At 41.1% G+C, this 19,809-nt stretch overlaps 1 protein-coding gene across 1 annotated transcript in view; it reads left to right on the forward strand.

Moving 5' to 3' along the window:
• Nucleotides 1-8,586: 8,586 nt before the first annotated feature.
• LOC119898613 (voltage-dependent calcium channel gamma-2 subunit-like) overlaps nt 8,587-19,809 on the forward strand; it is a 67,207-nt gene continuing 55,984 nt past the window's right edge. The window contains exon 1 of the mRNA XM_038712763.1: nt 8,587-10,676. Within this exon, the coding sequence (XP_038568691.1) occupies nt 10,466-10,676 (211 nt within the window). The 5' untranslated portion in view covers nt 8,587-10,465. The remainder of the gene's footprint in view (nt 10,677-19,809) is intronic.

Below are 19,809 nucleotides of genomic sequence, written 5' to 3' on the forward strand. Positions count from 1 at the left end.
ATTCATTGAGTGGCCACTTGAGGCTGGCTCCTAAAGAGAGTCAATCCCCATTGACCCCCATGTTAAAAAGCCCAACTTTACAGCAGAATAAAACATGTTTACAGCCTGGTACAAAATATGTTTTTAGTGTATATAGCTAATTTTGCCCTTCATGACAACTGTGAGGGGGGTGATTTTTTTATAACTCACCCATTTAAATTATATTAAGCCTTATAGTTTTGCATTATGAGGGGCATGGCCGCTTTGATTGACAGGTGGCTGCTGTCGCTGTCACTGCTAGCCGACTGACTGGCTCCTGGTCTGAGATGCGAAGTCCCTTAAACCTGCATTCTATTGAATGGCCAGCAGGTGGCAACTCTTCTGGTTGCAAAAAGAAGTCCAGCTCTATTAGAAATAATGGTAAAATTTCTCACCTGATTTATTACACCTCAGTAAACACTTTCATAATGAGCTTATGGTCTCGATCTCTAGCTGTTCACTTTCTCTGGTGAGTACATTTAGTTTTAAGACTGTTTGCTAGACAAAGTTGTCAGCTCTGTTAAAATGACAGTTAACGTGAATTACAGATGCACCTAGCTAAGCATGCTAGCTAGCTCCACACACAGCTGTTAGCTCCACCGTCTTGTCCAACTATGTTGGATGCCAGAGAGGTTATCATGCTGAGGCATCCTCAGATTTCGGTAGGTTTAAGGCAGTTGGGAATAGGCTGTCAGTAACTTTCTACCATTGTTGTGTTTACAGGAGCCAGATGAGCTGATGGCCGCATCATTCCAAATGACAAGCACCAGAGTCCGAATCTACAGAAGTCCCAGCTTCCAGTGTGTCCCTGCCAGCTCCTGCAGCTTACTGCTTTGCTCAGCCTATTGTTTTTACTTTTACTCCACAACACCTGAACTATACACCTTTCAATTTATGACTCCTATACATAGATTCTGTTGTTATAATTACTGTTACAACACATTACTTCAAGTCATTCAAAACAACTTTTACATTTACAGTAACCTTTTATTATTGATGTTTCCATGAATGCGAAATATGATTTTAATTTGTTAAACGGTTGCTTTTGTATTAGAAATATTTTTTGTTATATAAAATTGATCAGACTAAATTTATCCATCTATCCATCAGAGATGGGGACTCGAGTTAGAGACTCGGACTCGAGTGCGACTTAAGTTTAGGACACGTCTGATGAGCTTGCCATTATTCCCTCCCTCCGTTACCTATAACCTTCCTACGTAACACGTAAAATCTGCTGTGCGCGGCCGCATGTGAGAGAGGACAACAAACACCGGCAGCTGCTGTGCCATTTATCATAAACTTTGGCTTTAAAACTTCATACAACAAGACCCAAACAAAGAAGCGCTGAACGCAAATATGTGGTGAGTGAACATGTTTAGCTCAGCATTGGCAATCTACCGTTAGCTTGCTTCAGCTTCCGCTACGACCTACGGGAGGTTTACTCTGACTGTCGTTCGTTATGAAAAGATGAACAAGCGTTTGTTTACTTGCCAAACTTGTGGTGGTTAACGTAATCATTTACTGGCTGCCATCACATTAATTATTGCCATTGGCTGGAAAGAGGTTACAGGTTTATTGTTGATAATGTCGCCTGACATTACAGTTTTAGTTATAGTCATTACACTGGTTCGAGAGTCTGTAGTGTGTGTTGACTTACAGTAGTTTAAGCTGTCATTGATTGCATTGCACATTATAGTTGTGCTCTGTGAAAAACAGGTTACAGTTTATTGTTTTGAGAGTCTGGGGGATGTGTTGACTTACAGTAGTTTATAAGCTGTCATTAATTGTAGACACATTGTACATTAGGCTACATGGTTGTGCTCTGTAAGTTAAAAATAGACAGATTTATTGTTGATTATGCAACATCACAGTTTTATTGACTTACAGTATTTAATAAGCTGTCATTAATTGCATTGCACATTACATGGTTGTGCTCTGTAAATGAAAAACAGGTTAACAGTATTCCTTATAGCTATGAAGTTTTATTAGCAACCTGGATTGAACGCCGCAAGTGATACAGCATTCGTAATAACCACGAGAGACTTGAGACTTGACTTTGACTCTTGCTCAGAGACTTGAGACTTGACTTTGACTCTTGCTCAGAGACTTGACTTTGACTCTTGCTCAGAGACTTGAGACTTGACTTGGACTCTAGCTCAGAGACTTGAGACTTGACTTGGACTCTAGCTCAAAGACTTGTGAGTATCTCTGCCATCCATCCATCATCATCAACCGCTTATCCTGCGTACAGGGTCGCGGGGGGCTGGAGCCAATCCCAGATGACATCGGGCAAAAGGCGGGGTACACCCTGGACAGGTCGCCAGTCCATCGCAGCAGACTAAATTTATTTAAAATAAAATAACATCATCATTAGTTTCTTATGTAAATTGAATATAGTATGATCTAAACTTAATAAAATGATATTTAACAGTTGTGAATGAAAATTTTAAGACAGTATTATAGGTTAACACTCAAATTTATCAACCCATGGAGGTCTGGATTTGGAGTCACACTCAAAATCAAAGTGGAAAACCACACTATAGGCCGATCCAACTTTGATGTAATGTCCTTAAAACAAGTCAAAATGAGGCTCAGTAGTGTGTGTGGCCTCCATGTGCCTGTGTGACCTCCCTACAAAGCCTGGGCATGCTCCTGATGAGGTGGCAGATGGTCTCCGGAGGGATCTCCTCCCAGACCTGGACTAAAGCACCTACTAACTCCTGGACAGTGGGGTGCAACGTGGCGTTGGTGGATGGAGCGAGACATGATGTCCCAGATGTGCTCAATTGGATTCAGGTCTGGGGAACAGGCGGGCCAGTCCATAGCATCAATAGCATCAACCTAATGGCAGTCAGGCTACCTCTGGTGAGCACATGGAGGGCTGTGCGGCCCCCCAAAGAAATGCCACCCCACACCATTGCTGAACCGCCAAACCGGTCATGCTGGAGGATGTTGCAGGCAGCAGAACGTTCTCCACGGCGTCTCCAGACTCTGTCACGTCTGTCACATGTGCTCAGTGTGAACCTGCTTTCATCTGTGAAGAGCACAGGGCGCCAGTGGCGAATTTGCCAATCTTCTCTGGCAAATGCCAAACGTCCTGCACGGTGTTGGGCTGTAAGCACAACCCCCACCTGTGGACGTCGTGCCCTCAAACCACCCTCATGGAGTCTGTTTCTGACCGTTTGAGCAGACACATGCACATTTGTGGCCTGCTGGAGGTCATTTTGCAGGGCTCTGGCAGTGCTCCTCCTGCTCAATGGCACAATTATAGGCTCTGTGTGGGGGAAGTGAGGTGGTGAGACTTATTAAACACCTCCTTTAAGTCCACGTAGCAAGAGGGAACATTAGAGAGGTCCGGAAAGTCTTTAATAGAAGTATCTGACCCGACCCCCCAGCAGATACAGACCGGAAACAGGTCGTGCAACAGTTCTCCCCCCATCCCTTAACAGTCCCAGTAGACCAGTCAAGGTGGGGATTGTGCAGAGCTAACTAAGGGAAACCCAAAATAAGCGAATGTAGTGGAGACTTAACCAAATGAAAACTTGTCGGTGGAGTCCATTGTGGTGGCCAGATCTTACTATCAAGGCTCACTCACACAGTGGAAAAGCACTCACAATGTACAACTCCAGATAACACACAAAAAGGAGGTTTATTGTTTAGTCCCAAAAACACAAGCAAAGGTACAAAGTCACTTGGCAGGAATCTATATCCAAAATCCGAAGCAAAGGTCAACAACCACTATTAATGCAGATAAAAATAGAAAACGTGTTAGCTTGTGGTGGTCATGATTACAACATTTACAACACAACGAATTTAGCTCATTTGTCACTTTCTGGTGTGACCAGGCCCTGAGGTGTTTTAGGAAGAGATTGTGTCCAGCATGTCTTGATAGTCACCTTTTACACACTGAGATTTACATTGTCCAGAACTTTAAATTTCAACATGGATAGTTGTTATGGATAGTCACCACTGACTAAGGAACAATTAAAAAGAAAGAAAGAAAGAACAATGAGTTCAGTTTTGAACAATGAGTGGAATTTATTTTTTTCTGAAAAAAGTACATGAAAGTGTATTGATGTCAAGATCTTCGTTTATGATTGATTTCTGGTGCTGCATTGAATGCATTGTCTTGTTTGACAATGCAAAATACTGGCATTGAGACAAACTGCATGTATCATCGGCACATCACTTTTGCAGATGAGCACATAAAATACAGCAACAACAATGCAGCAACAACGGCGTCCTGGTCATGATTAAGGGATTTCTGTGCCTCTCTTCTCGTCTCTGGCCATCAGTAACCAGAGTGCATCGGGGATTTGAGGCTGTGGCTGGATGAGAGGAGAGGAGGAGGAGTAGAGTAGAATGTTAAACATGTCCTCTAGACCCCAGAGGAGGAGGAGGGAGGGCGGCCAACATGGCAGACTGTTCACTCTGCCTCTCTCTTCTTCTCTATGGCTCTGTTTCTATCCCTCTCTGTCTTTCTTCTCACTTTCTTCCTCCCACTCTATCTGCAGCTTCTTCTCTTCTTTGGAGATCTTTTGTATCTTTCATTTGGAAGCTGTTCATATTCGTAATTCTGTGTGTCTTTCTAGAATCTTCAGATTTAGTTTAGTCACTGTAATTGTAATTCACTCAGTTTTTGAAATGTTATTAGGCTAAAGGATTTGCGTCACTGAATGAGGTAATGGTCATTTAAAAGAACTTAAACCTGTCTTTTCAGAATAATTGATAGCGCAATATTATAATACCTGCTGTACCTTTTTTGAGCACTTCAACAAGCTTGGTTAACAAATCCCAAATTCTTTGCACATTTGATCATTATTGTGTTACCTTTGGGCCAGGCTAGCGCTTTCACCATGTTTTCAGTCTTCATGCTAAACTAAGCTAATCTCTTGGCTGTAGCTTCATATTTAGAGGGTTATTGATCTTCTCATATCACTCTCTCTGCAAGAAAGCGAATAAGCTCATAATTCAAAAGGTCAAAAGTATTCTGTCAAATCTGTGTTCCTTTGCCAAGACAGGTTCTTTATCTTTGCATTTATGAGGTTGATAAATATCCATTTCAAATAAATAATCTGATGCAAGGGTGAATTTGTAGAATATCAGGTAAAATGGAGATAATTGTTAGCAGAAGCGAGCCAGAAATGTCAAACAACAAAAGCACGGAATGTACAGTTTGTTACTATTGCAATAATGTTGAGGATGCATGCGTTGAGAGTAGCATGTATGGACGCGTGTGGACCACAGCACGAAGTAGTTACACTGTAAATCTCATCATCCGAAATGGTGCAGGCAGCTTTAGGCCAATCAGTGACAAGACAAAGCCTCCCTCATTACATCCAGATCAGGCTACTGCTGCAGCAGTTATGGCCTTTCGAAGTTTGAAGTTTTGACATTTAATTACAGCATCCCCAACAGGCAACTTAGTGTAATTTCAAAATGCTAGAACAATGCCAAAATCCATTGTTCCAAGTTTCTTTAACAGTAGACGAGTAGCGTCTTAGGCATAGTTTGAAACATGTATGGATGAATTAACAGGCTGAACCAGTTGCTACCCCTTTGCTTCTTGGTTTATACATTTAATCTGAGTCTCGTGAATTGCTATTTCAGGTCAGCAGCACTAGCAGCTTTGTATCTACAAGCTGTAGGGAACAACTTTGCATATCAGATGCTGCAAATGGCAGCGAGAGATAGCTGTGAAAAATCGGAACTTTGGTACCTAGAAATCATGAAATGTTGTGTAAGAATCGCACCAGCTCTGTCAGTTAGCCTTTGTACTGTATAGCCCACAGCTACATTGCTGCAGTATGTGTAGGATGTGAGCTCCATGCATCTGAAACATCAGAACTCATCTTATCTGAAAGAATCTATTTCTTGGTGCCAGTACGACATGTACTCCTTCTCTTTAGATAAGGATTTTCTGCACATTCAGTTCACTCTAAATGTGATTTATGATTACATTAGTGGCATAAGGATCCATTGTTTTTGCAGTTTGACCCATGCTTAGGACTAAAACTTAATCTATCTCAACATCTGTTTCTTCACATTTGATCATTCTTTATTATGTGCACCTCTTGTCCCCTAAATGTTTTGAAGCACAATATTAAATTGCCAGAGTAGCCCTTTAAACTAATTTTGAGTTGCCTTCTGACTTCCCTTTTGAGGTTCACTCTCGCAAGAAAACATAATTAACTTTTAAAATTATTTAGCTCACATGTTTACCAATACATGAGGGGACACCAAATGGAAAAGAGAGTAAACAATTCTTAAAGATCCAACATGGTAAGTCTAAAAAGTTCAGTCTTAAATTGTGATTTGTCATTGTTAAAATGTCTAGTCATGTATTGTATGACATTTTCTCTACTGCAACCCCTTTTTGTGATTTAGACTACTAACACTAAAGCAAGTGATTCAACGTCCTGACACAAATGACACTTAAGCAGCATTGATACTGGATATATAACTACATGAATGCTTCATATTCAATCTTTATATAACCTGCTTAGTCCCTATGTTTGAGATTAAACATTCCCTTTTCAAGTAAGACCTGACCAAGTAGTGATCAATTAAAACACTTGCATGAAGATATTAACGTGATACATCCATCAACATCACGCAGAAATGCATCTTTGGTACAGAATAAAACACAGACAGTTTCTGTTACCTTTAGGCCAGCTCGCTACACTGAGTATCTGTGTGTTTGTGTGTGTGCATCTGTGTCTATTTCCCTGGTAATCCCCATGAAAATACCATGTGGCTACAGAGCAGCCTATCACAAGAGGGAGACAGTTGCCGTGCTTCTGGATCCTGTGAGTAGCTGTCCATTTCAGCACCACGAAGAGGCAGCAGTAACCATGGTGCACTGTGAGGATGAACAGGATGTGACTAATAAAACACACACAAACAAAACAAGATAATTTTCCACATTTGGCAGATAATTAGAAAAAAAGACAAAAAAATTGCCTGTCACACGCAGATTCCGGGGTTTGTACTATATTTCCACCTACATGCACCACTGACATATACTTTTTGGCCAATAAAAGTATACTTTACCTTTAAAATTAATAGATTGTGTTTTGTACTTTGTGATAATATTTGGAACATGTGTCTAAATATAATATGAAGTATGTTTCAGTGGTTCTGACAGTATCAGAATCATTGCCTTCTCTGCAAGGCGAGGGGATATGAAACATATGACAAAGTCAAATATACAGAGCACGGTTCACTGAGCTTTACAACCTAACCCATCTATTTCTGCTGAACCCATCTAAGCCCTTAACCGCTCAAGTGTTTTATACTCACTGCTCAACCTTTTCATCATTTGTGTCTCATATCTCTCCCTCACCAGGAAATTAAAATACACCTCAGTCTTTTGGAAAATAATAACTTCCTGATCATAATAATGTGACACCTTATTGATCCCTGTCAGAAAATTGTCCCTTTCTTTGCCCGTTCTCGTATTGGGAGGTCAAGAGGTCGGACGTCATAAGGTAGTGCCTTGCTCCAGGACACTTCAGCAGGGCAGTAAGCTTGCTGCCAATGGGATTTTAACTGGGTTTGTGAGTTATTTTTTAGCATTAGTCACACCTGCTGCTTAATGAAATGGAGTCAGACTTGCCCAAATTCTTTTTAATTACTACAGTTGGTGCCCCCTGAAAAACATAAAATAAATCATACAATCTAACCCCAGATTCCTTTAGCAATTTAGGGCAAATGCACTGCAAAAATATGTGCCATAACAAGTTATTTGTTTTTGTTAAATGTAATACATTTTAACAGGGCCATTGCTGACATCGAGGTCAAACCTCTATATTTTCGGGGCATACTTTCAGCGGTTTATTAACTGTGGGAGGAAAGTTACATTCCTCAGAATTTATTCCAGTGTTTTTAGACCCTAAAACTTCAAAGTTGATAACAAGCCAACAGAAATATATGAATAAATTATTCTATATATCCACCAGAAGTTTTTTTCTGTATACCATGGGAGATAAAATGCTTAGACTTTCTAACAAGTTTCCTAACAAGTATCCTTGATAGGACTATGTAATTAGTAAATACCGGGAAAAGAGATGGGACAGTTCCTTTTCTTAGTGTTATCTAAATGTATGACCAGACTTGATTTCCAGCAGAGGAATTCCCTTCAAAGAGTTGCTCAATTTAAGAATTTATTGTAGGAAATACAATTGAACAGCTAACTCAATTATTATTGTAATTCTGTTTATTTCTATATTAATACATTTAATCTATTTTTATATATTATATATTGTTCTAATGCTTTTCTTGACAATACAAATAAAGTCGCCTTGCCTTTCCTCCGATAAAGAATGTCAAGAAAAAAATGCTCTACAGAAAATAATTCAACAAACAAGTTGATGGAACACGTGAAATGTTTTCACCAAGAAGCCACATGTGCTTTTTTAAATCTTTTCAGCAGAATCAGCATGAGATGAACAGACTTGTTGAAAAGGACATTTTTTGCAGTGCTGCTGATGCGCACGGAACATCTCCCTCACTCTCTCTCTCTTCCTCGCTCTCTGGTAGTGTCGATTTTTTTCATCCTCTGCTTCTAACCATCATCCACCCCCTCCTCCTCCTCTCCTCTCTCCACTTCTATCTCAGCTCTGCGAAGAAGGCAAACGAGGAAACCAAGGATTGATGTGTTGCTTGAAATTTAATATTTTTTGCGCACGTCCCCAACGACCGCCGGCTTTGCTAAAAAAAAAAAAAAAAATCATTGCTTTTGATGATTTTTATGTGATAACAGTACATAGCTGTGTGTGTACAGTATGTGCGCTCGTTGTGCTCCGGTTGGCCGTGATATAACCGTCTAGGATCGTTTGGATGTTGAAGGAAGAGGCTCTAACGCTCCGGGAAGCTTCGTCCATCCCTCCGTGTCCTCCTCATTCCTGCGACCGGCTGCATGACCGGTGATGCTCGGACTCGTCGCCTGGATGCGCCCCTCTCTTCGCGGTGTGCCGTCGGTACCGCTGCCTGTATCCCCCTATAGCAGATTTCCACTGTCGCCGGAGAAAGGTCTAGGGACCACATATGGAAACTGGGGATCAGAATTTTAGAAAAAAGGAAAACTAAGCAGGCTGTCGTTTGATTTTCATAACTTAATATTTTTCCCTCGTCTTTTTGGCTTGATTTTTTTAATTTAGGGGAAACGGGTTGATCGTCCCTGGTTGGTTTATTTTCCTTCATCTTTTAAGGAATGGCTGGTTTTCATTGCAGTCATGGTACCGGCTGATTATTTGGCATTATTTATCATTCTGTCCTTGATTTGGGGGAGCGTTTGATTCTGCTGGTTTGAATTTGTTCTTTCATTTCTTTCAGCACATCCAGTCCTTGTTTTTTTTCAACATATTTTGGGCATTGCCTGTCTGTCTTGCCTGTCTCCCTATTTCCAAAATACATGTGATAGCCTGATTCTTCAGAAATGCTATGGAGATGAACCTCCATAATTCACTGGTCCACTGGGTTACATCAAGTTAGTCAGATCTAATCCTGAATTGTGTCATCATATGTTGGAGGTCTCTGCTTTTGCCTTTTTTTGGGGCCATTTTAAAGAAATTAGGCCACCAACTGTGTTAGTCTTAACCACCCTCCACCCCCACACCCCAGTGTTTCTTCATCCCTTTTCAGTATGAATTAATTCACACTGCATGTATGTGTGTGCTCGTCCATGTACAGGTGTGTGTGTGAGTGAAAGTTTGGCTCTGTGAGCAAGTGTATGTGTGTGTCTATGTATGACCCGAAAAATTAGTGTAGGCTTTATGTGACGGCCTATGTGGGAAAAAATCAAGAGCTACATGCACATCATTCCATACATCACCGTTGAAGCTGTGAGGATTGTTATACATGTAACTGCTTTAGTCAGCTTAGAGCGCCGAATTCAGGCCTGAGACAACGACAGAGAAACAGAACAAAATCCTCCATCTTCTCATTATCTCGGCCTTTTTCAGAGTTTGACATTTAGAGGCCTTCCAACTCAACAAAGTAGGCCTAGAACCCAGACCAGGTCTCTTGTGGAATCTGCTAGAAGCCTGTGTTTTTAGGTCAACTTTTTTCCAAAGCAGGGCAACTTACTGCCACTTGAGGACTAGAATTTGGAAACCTCTGTAGCTGAGAGTTCTGTCATCCTCGCCAAAGACTGTTTGACTCGTCTTTTGGGCCAAACAGCCACCTATTGTCCCTAAACCTCACCCTAACCCTAACCCCCTCATCTTAATTTTCACCTGTTTGCTGTCCCACCCCAAAACCAACCATACGATTTCCCCCGAGCTCCCCTAATTCCCCCGCCCCCCCAGCGGCCCCCCGCTACCGTCGTCCACCCGACACTGCCCACCCCCCGTTTTCCGAGCTGGCGTGGCGACGCAAACTCACAAATATTTACTTCCTGTACATCAAGAGGAAAGGGGGCCCCCCTTTCGTGGAATGTGGCAACATGGGCGTGTTTGACCGCGGAGTTCAGATGCTGCTGACCACGGTAGGGGCCTTCGCCGCCTTCAGTCTTATGACCATCGCCGTGGGGACAGACTACTGGCTGTACTCACGCGGCGTCTGCAAGATCAAGAGCACCAACGAGAATGAGACCAGCAAGAAGAACGAGGAGGTGATGACGCACTCGGGCCTCTGGAGGACCTGCTGCCTGGAAGGTGAGCTAAGGATGCACTGAAGAAGCCATATATACATGCTTAGATGCACCAACAACACCCTGCACACAGGCAGATCGATTCCAACGTGCCCACACACAGATACACACAGTCCTGCATTGGCACTCACATGCCTACACATATGCTCACATGCCCACACTTCTCTGTATGTACTCTGCATCCATTTCCACACATGAAAACACACACTGTGTCTAACCTACACACACTCCACTCTATCTATCTATCTATCTATCTATCTATCTATCTATCTATCTATCTATCTATCTATGTGCATTTTTTATCTATATGCATATGTACCCCTCTTTGCCTGCAATCTGTGGCATGAGATCCTTATTGTGAGTATTACAGGTCCTTTGCGTTCCTGCACAAAGTGTGTACCCACTCCTTCATTTCATAATGATTTATCTTTCATCTTGACTACTTTCAGTTTCCTAAAGTATAGGAAGGATCTAACTTGTTGAGTGATGAATCCAGCCTCTTTCTAGCAGGTGATTTTGATGAAACTTCCAACAAATGGTATTCGGTTGCTTCCTTGCTCAGGTTGTTTGTGTTTGTTGTTTGGGGTGTTATATTATGTCTGTCATGGCCGGAGTGCAGATTGGCCTTTTAATTGTCCTAGCAGAGAGAAGCTCAACTCACATAGCAAATTGTCACACCGGACCCCTATGGATACACAGGGCCCAGCAAGGTCTAAACTGACTGATTTGGCCACCAGTTCTGCTATAAGCTTCTAATTGATTTCTCGTTCTACACTGAAAGTAAATATGGGAAAGAAATGAGACCTTTACTTGGTTATCTTAATGACAGGCTGATAAGCAAAGATATGTCTCCAGCAGTCTGCATTGAGACTGATGAACAGGCAAACTGCAATCCTTTGAAGTTTTTTTTGTAGATTATCTTGATTTCGTATTCCTTGTCTTCCATGTGTTCCATGTCTATGTGTTTTGTAATCTCAGTGATCATTCCTGTTCTCCATACTAGCCTTGAAATATTAGCTAATCTGTGCCGTGTACTGCTGCAGTCTACTGTAGGAAATAAAGACCACAATCCACTATTATTATGCCACATAAAAATGTCTTACATCTTAACTGCTGTGTCTGTAGCAGAGGGATACTTACTGGTGTCTTATACATGCATTGTTCTGGGCATGTTTTTTTTTGAACCATCATAAGTTTGACTGAACATTGAAATGCATTTTTGCATTAAACAAGAAATATAAATTTTGTCCCCCATTTCTTATGGAGGACACACATTGAGAAATAGACTCACATAGGCCCAGTATAAAGTAGGTATGCACTGATCTGACCTTTTCAGTCACAAAACCAATACCATTACCTGGGCTTTTCCTATTGGTTGATGCCGAATACTGATCTGATACCAGTGTGAAATTAATAAGCAGTGCTCGTCACTATGAGTAAGAGCCTGGGAATCGTGTTTTTTGGCATGATGCTGGAGGTGCTTGATTAAGTTGGTTGTGTTATATTTTGCAGTGGTATCGTACCCCTCGACACATTGATTTTGCAGATATTGCATGTAGAACTTGTTGGCGTAGCAAGCGTGAATTACCTCCAAACTGCTGACTCGTTGTTATTAAGCTCCCTCCATGCTATGTTAGCTCTCCCAGCAAAATGTTCAGGTTCACTGGCGCACTGCTGACACATCGCGTAGTATGTGTGTAATTGAAATAAATAGATCGCGACTTTTCACCGATACAAGATACAGCTATTTGAGTAAGAATTGGGCCGATATCCGATATCAGTATTGGATCGGTACATCCCTAGTATACAGAGGAAGAAGGATTACAGAGAACCCTAGCCAACGTTGAAGTTGGGGTTTGTCTGCATCACATGCAGTCATGTCTGAGGCGTTGGTCAGACCCAATATCTGGCGTTTACAGGTAAAACTTTTCATCTTTGTCCTTGGACTCCCTTTTTGTACTAAAAATTGCAAACCTGTTTCAACTTTTTGACTTAAAAATTTGGACAGTTGCATCACTGATTTAGAAATGGTGATTGGAAAGAGACAAGAAACAGCTTTACAGGTTTGGGAGTTGAAAAATCTGGTTTAAATGTGGTATAAACTGATTTTGCACAACAAAAATGATCTGTTAAGACATCATTGAAACTTATGGACAAAGTAAGTGTTGGGAGTGTGTATTAGAAAGACAGACAAATGAGAGAGTATTTTAAAGAAAAAGCAAAGTCTTAACATGTAGTGTGCAGTGCAATAGTATGTATTGTACTGAGTGTATTTACAATATTATAGACGAAAACCTGCAAAATACTTCTCTATATGTGGAAAAATATTTGAAACTTTCAGGCAGGTTTTAAACTTGTGTGATCTGTCTTAGTCCTAATCCTAACAATTGGCACTAATTTTAGCCATAACATCATACCTAGGTCATAAGTCTCAAGTAAGAAGACAGGACTAAAGTTAAAGTTTGCTGTTCCTCATAAGGATAGCAGTACAAGTGTACAGGTCAGGATACCACCCCACCCCACACACACACACCACCCCACCCCACACACACACACACATATGTATATAATGCCTGAGTGATCCATCTTCATCCCGAATCACAAAAAACCCGTCCCAGATTCACCTGATTCACAGGATAAAGCCATATTTCTCCCATGATTCATTTGGTCCTCCTTCAGTGATTGCAGCAAGAATAGCAGCTGTCTTGTCATTAAATATCTGGGTTTATGAGACAAGGAAAGACAGACAGACAAACAGAAAAAGAAATATGATCTCACTTTGACCCCTTACACCATATTCCAAAACGCTTAACACAGATTGTGTTAACATTTTTATGTATGTACTATTCACTAATGTTGTGTTCATGGTATATAGTTGCCATTTGAGGATTTGTAAATACATCAAATTTAATATCTAAATTGAAATATGACGTGGAATGTGTGTGTGTGTGTGTGCACTCATGCATATCCAGTTATGGTGCTGACGCTGTGATGTCACTCTCTTTAATTGTGTCCTCACATCGTCACATTGGTTGAGCCACTCAGCCTGATCCTGTCAACCACCTGGTTATCCATTGTCACAAGGCCTCAATGTAACATTAAGAAGATGAACTGTAAGGAGATCCTTAGTTCAAAAGTAATCATTTAACATCAGTGGCATGTATAGCAGAAGTCCCTCTATATGTAGTTTCAGGTAGTTTTTTAACCTTAATGCAAAAGCAGAGAAGTGCAATGGAACATTAAACTCTTTACAACAAAACTAACTATCTAACTATATTTCCAGATCTGACATTATGAGAAAATATGCTGAAAAATTGGAGTTCAAGTTAAGCACATGACATTTAAATTTTGTATCTAATTAGCTAATGAACTAGTTAGAGCTAGTGTCAATTTAATGTCGGGTCACTCATTTTAAATTGAAAATTAACCGCTTTGTTCAGTACAAAAGTACAGCTCAAAAAGCTTTGCAGGCTGAGGTTAAACTCATACTCATACACTATACAATTATGGTTATACACACTCACCTATTCTCCAGCTTTACAACCTTTCTATTTTGCACCTCAGTTTCACATTAGACCTAACTAACCTTTAGCTAATGCTTTGTTTATGCTGCTGCAGTAGTTAACGTTTGTCATATGAGCCTACCACAGTTAAACATTCCAGTCCAACAAAATATGCCATACTTGCTAACTTTACCACACACATTTTCCTAGCTAATAATATTGTTTGCATTTGATCTGTTTGGGTTAGAAGTCACACAGACACAACACACTTGGCTTGGATATCATCTTATTGTACTAGGATTACTTCTCCTACTTGCCTTAAACAGCATGGCCCGGTTCTGTGCTATGCAGGTTACTGCTATAGTAAAGCCAGGACAGGAAGGGAAGACATTATACCTGGTTACATTTGTTTCCGTCAGTTTTACATTTTATTGATGCTTGTCAACCTTTGTTGATGCCTTGCCCCTGGCCACATCTCTGACCTATTGATTCTTTATAGAGAGAAAAAGTCAAGCCTTAGGTTCTTTGGGCTGAGACAGCGATGTCTAGTTATTCCTTTGTCTAAGTCGGTCTCTAAGAAAAAGAACATGTTCTCCATGCTTTTGCTGTTATGACCCCAGCCTGTGGCTAACCCTGGAGCCCGCCTAAAACAATGCTTAGAACTACACAAAGTTAGAGAAGGATAGGGTTTATCAAGCTCCACATCTGTGAGTGTCTCAGAATCAGACCTGGACTAACACAAGCCCCTAACTTGTTGTTGATGCTAGCCCATTGAGGCAAAAAAGTGTCCACTTATCTGTTAAAGTTTTGACAATTCTTGATAAGAAAACAAAGCTCAAACCAATTGGAAAGGAGACTACTGGCATCGGCAGTGTGATGCTAATGCTAGCTGTATAACCTGTGCAAAAAGGCTAGAGTGAAAAGGGAGACAATTACTGGATTTTGGGCTCCTTTATCAGGTCACTTACATCACCCAGAATGAAATAGAACTAATGAACATCATTTCTTATGAGAAAGAAAATCTTTTGATCTTTTGTTTTACTCATGAAAAAATGAGTTGTACTGTTGCTCTGCACTTTTAATGTTCATGATGCAGGATGAAAGAACATGCACTTTTCTCAGTGATTAGCCGGTTTTATTTGAAATTACCTCAAAAGAAAACAGTGTGCAACTTGTTTCACATTGCTGCTTTTTAAAGCTCTGTTGAAAATTTCTAATTCCGTGCAGGTATGATAAAAGCTACCTATGATCAACCATGTGACCACATTATCTAATCATATTAACAAGGTCATGGGAATAAATTATTGCTGTAAGTTTGGAACTACTTAGATGCTGGTTTGTTGTGAGTTTAAGGACAAAATGTGTTTATTTCTTAAGACAGAGAACATAAAATCTTGGCAGAGGTTGCAAAATTGTGTCAAATCACCCAACACATTTGTCGATGTGAATGCAGCCACGCCAACTCACTCCATGTGATATGCTTATTTTCCCCGCTAAGTGGCTTTACTTTTCACACTCTAAGCTCACTCTGTGTCCTTGGCACTGGAGATTTGAAATGGTTAAGAGCAGAGAGGAATCTGAGAGAGATCCAGCTCGCTCTGTGTGCTTCGCCTTCAGAGCTACAGTTGCTTTATAGCTGCGTGGTGCAGAGAAAAGAAAGAGAGAGGAAGAGAGAAATTGGGAGGTGTTGAGAACGAGAAAAAAGAGGGGGAAAAAAAGAACAAGAGAGAAAGAGCAGGCAGCCCTGGTTTTCTGTCACACCCCCTCAGGCATACTGTGCTATCTTTAACACACAGGCCTACGTTCTATCTAACCTATCTTGCCCCGGCTTTTAACATACTACGTCACAGTGTATGCGTTTATTTTAATGCTCAGGACATGATGTACCATACATGATTTGCAGATACCAGTGACTGACTGACTGTTGCACTTCTGTCATCACTGTGACATGTTAGCATCACAAAACAGGAAAGATCACACATGACATTTTCATGTTGAGCCTTGAGTTATACACTGCAGATTTGATTATGTCTCTACGTTAGGTCTGTACACAAACGTAAGGGTGTTTGAGTGTGTGTGTGAGCCAGGCTGTCTCAGAAAAGGAGTGCATTACGACAATGACATTAATTATGCTAATAGCCATCAGCTCCGTTAGCTTTGCAGTGCTGATCATCAACAGAGCCTCTCCACGCTGCCTCTTTATCTAAAGCTCCGGCTCCTGATATGCCGAGATAGGGAGTAACTAATTACATGGAATCAAGATTACAAAAATAATCTGTGTACACAAAGACAAAAACGCAGACCGCCTCTTTATCTAAAGCTCCAGTTAGTGGTTCAGTGGATGGGGAGGGTAAATTATGTGTAATCTGATTACTGAAGTAATCTGGTTGGAAAGGCACCAGTCAGGCAGTAGGCAGGGATGGGGAGTGGAACATTACATGTAATCACACTGGTGCTTTAACTAAGGCTTCATTACGTGACATGATGGGATAGGAAGTGATTAATACAAGCAGATTTATTCAAAAGTCGCCTGATTATGTGTGATCTGGAAACTTTTGGCAGCTAGATAGGAAATAATATTGATGATGAAAATACAATAAAATTAAATGATGATTTAAGGAGATAGTTCTATTAAAGCTGTTCACATTATAGCATGCACTTGTCAGATTCTATATCTAGTTTAACTATAGTCTGAGAAACACCAACAGACAAGACAAGCCACCTTGATCTTGGAGCATCAACAAAATCAAATTGCAGAACATGCCTTACAGAACATTGATGTTACCCACAATTATGGTGTAATACAACTACAACTGACGGCTTCTGTGTTTTAGCTAAAGTAGCTTTCAAGATTATGATCATGTCTGTTGCTTCTAGTGGACCCTATGTTGAAGAAGGTTCATTTCACAGACTGAAACCAACAACATTTTACTGTTGGAAAGCCAGTTAGTATTTGATTTGGATAGCCATGTTTATGGTTGATCACCAAAGACCTGTGGCACTTATTGCAATTCATTGACGAGAAGACTTTTCCCAACATGACGGAAATGCATATTAATTAACATCTGGGAGTGAACCCCATCACTTCATTTACATTTTGGGTTTTATTTACAATAAATGAGAAATTGTATTATTTCCACACACTTCTGACATCACAAGTGACCGCTTTTAAAGGACAACAAATCAAAGCCATAGTCCCTTCATAAAAATGTTAGAAGATGTAACAGGCTATGTATGATGGAGGAGTGCTGGGTAAGGAAATAAGAGTCATTGTTCTGCCTCTGCACTGAGGCTGGCAAACAGTCAGCATCCAGCAGCGCTCTGTGGGCGTGCTGTTGTTGATACTGTAATGAAAGTGACTGACAGGTCACGGCAGCTGTCAAACCTCAGCCATCAATGTACTGCAACCACCCAACTTCTGGAGACTGTTCTTGACAAAACAACAAAATCCTATTTTAAATTATTTTTAGATTCATAACTTATTTAAATTGCAGTAACCGAATCCTGAAAATCATAGACTCTCTCTCTTTTGAAAAATATGTTGCCTTGATGTGATTGTTAATAATTTGTACTGCTCTCATAACACCATAAGACTTTTTAATGCAGTAATTACAGTGTTGCAGTCATATCAGACTGATAGTGACTGATATTCTCAAAGTGAAGTAAAATGTGAAAATAGACGATATAATAAATGTTAGCATGCTAAAAAAAATTAAAGTGGTGATATTATTCTCATTTTCAGGTTCATAATTTTATTTAGGGATTGTACCAGAACAGGTTTACATGGTTTAATTTTCAAAAAACACCATATTTGTGTCATACTGCACATTGCTGCAGCTCCTCTTTTCACCCTGTGTGTTGAAGGCTTTGTTTTGGCTACCAAGTGAAGCATCTTACTTCTATACGATCTTTGTTGGTAATTGTACATGCACAGTACCAAGTAAAGACTACTAGCCAAACAGAAGCAGAGTTGGGCGGGTCTTGACAAGCTGGTAACCACGGCTTCGGTTCAGCTTCCCGTACCAGCTTGGCAACCTAGACTGGAGCAAGAGTTTCTGAGTGGTAAGTGGTAATTTGCAACAAATTGATCTTTCAAACGTTTTAACTATGCACGGTCTGTCCATCACAGTAACAACTTTATGTCCATTGACTGCCTGGAGAGTGTCTAACGCTCGGTAAGGAGGGTGGGGTTGAGGGGAGGCAGAACATCTTGTCACTGTGTGTGCTGCAGTTCAGTGTGTTTCTCCACTAGTGTTTTTGAGGGCGTGCCACTCTAGCCACTAGGTGTTTTCGGGCAGTTCAGCAGCAGTGTTTTCTGTGGGAGATGGGAACTCCCTTTGGGGTGGACTTTCACTTTGCAAACCTATTACATGCAAGAAATATATGTATATAACTCAATAAAGCCAGAAACTAAGATGGTGAACATGGCAAATATTATACCTACTTACATCCATCTGCCTTTAATCCATCTGAAGAAAGAAAATATATGTGCAGGATGTTTCTCTGTAACTAGATATTCCTGAAGGCCTGCTGTCCATGCACCGGCAGATGGCTATAGGATCTCAACTACATTTTAAAATAAAGTTGAACAGCATGACACATTGACTGGTCAGTCAGTGAAGTGTTAAAAAACCAGTGACTGACTACGAAACTATCTTCATCTTTGCATACCTTAATTGGTTAAACTGGACAGCTGAAATTTGCTGTGACACTTAGAACATCACAGTCAGTAGGTGATTTGAGGCGTGATTGCATGTTAGCAAAGTTACTAAAATGAATCCTCCTTGTTAACCTGCCCTCCTGCCTCTCCATCCCATAGTAGTAGAGAGAGCACAGGGGCAGGGGATTGTTAAGTTGAGTACGTTAGTCTAGTCAGCCTGACTCATTGATCCTTTATCGGACTGAGTTTTGTGCAAGTTAGAATCCATGGCCCCGACCATGACTCTGAAATATCAGTAGCCAAACTGTGCTGTGTACTGATAAATCCACAGTGAACTGCATGGTGCCGAAGTAGCAGATGGATTTGTAATTGCGCTTTTGTCTCTCAGTCCCACCACATCTCAACCTCCTGATATCAGTGCAGCCATCACACTTCCCCTCGGTCCCCACACTCTTCCATCCAGCAGCTATCAAGTCTGCTCCAGTTGGATTCACTCTGTGTGCCTGTCATCCTGGACGGATGGCCCCGTGTCGGTGGTCCAGCTGTGGAGCCTGGCTCCAGAGATCCAGCCTGTCGCGGACTTCCAAGATGGATCTTGCCTCAGGACAGTGTCTCGTTCCTAGGCACAGACCGGAGCTGCCCTGGGGGCCCCAGCCTTGACAGGTGGAGCTCAGCAGGCTCTAAATGCTGCTATTAATCTCCATCACGGCGGGTTTGAGAGCAAGCAAGGTGTGTGTGACAGGAGATATGTTTCTGGGAATGAGGTGTGAGTGTCTGAGTGTGTGAGCTCCCTGTGTGTATGTGTTTGTAGCAGCATTCAATTCAAGCTTTCATCGGCCTCAAAATCATTGTGTTACTGAAGACATCTGAACCCTCTGAACCTTTGACAACCTCACCACGTTTATTATTTTGATCTAAGCAATAGTCGCCTGGATGGACACGTGTTCCTCTACGTTTTGGAAAAACAACCTCTG

The sequence above is a fragment of the Micropterus salmoides genome, unplaced genomic scaffold (assembly GCF_014851395.1).
Source record: "Micropterus salmoides isolate LMB-PRFRI ecotype aquatic unplaced genomic scaffold, ASM1485139v1 Ms_hic_scaffold_12, whole genome shotgun sequence".
In the NCBI taxonomy this organism is placed as follows: domain Eukaryota; kingdom Metazoa; phylum Chordata; class Actinopteri; order Centrarchiformes; family Centrarchidae; genus Micropterus; species Micropterus salmoides.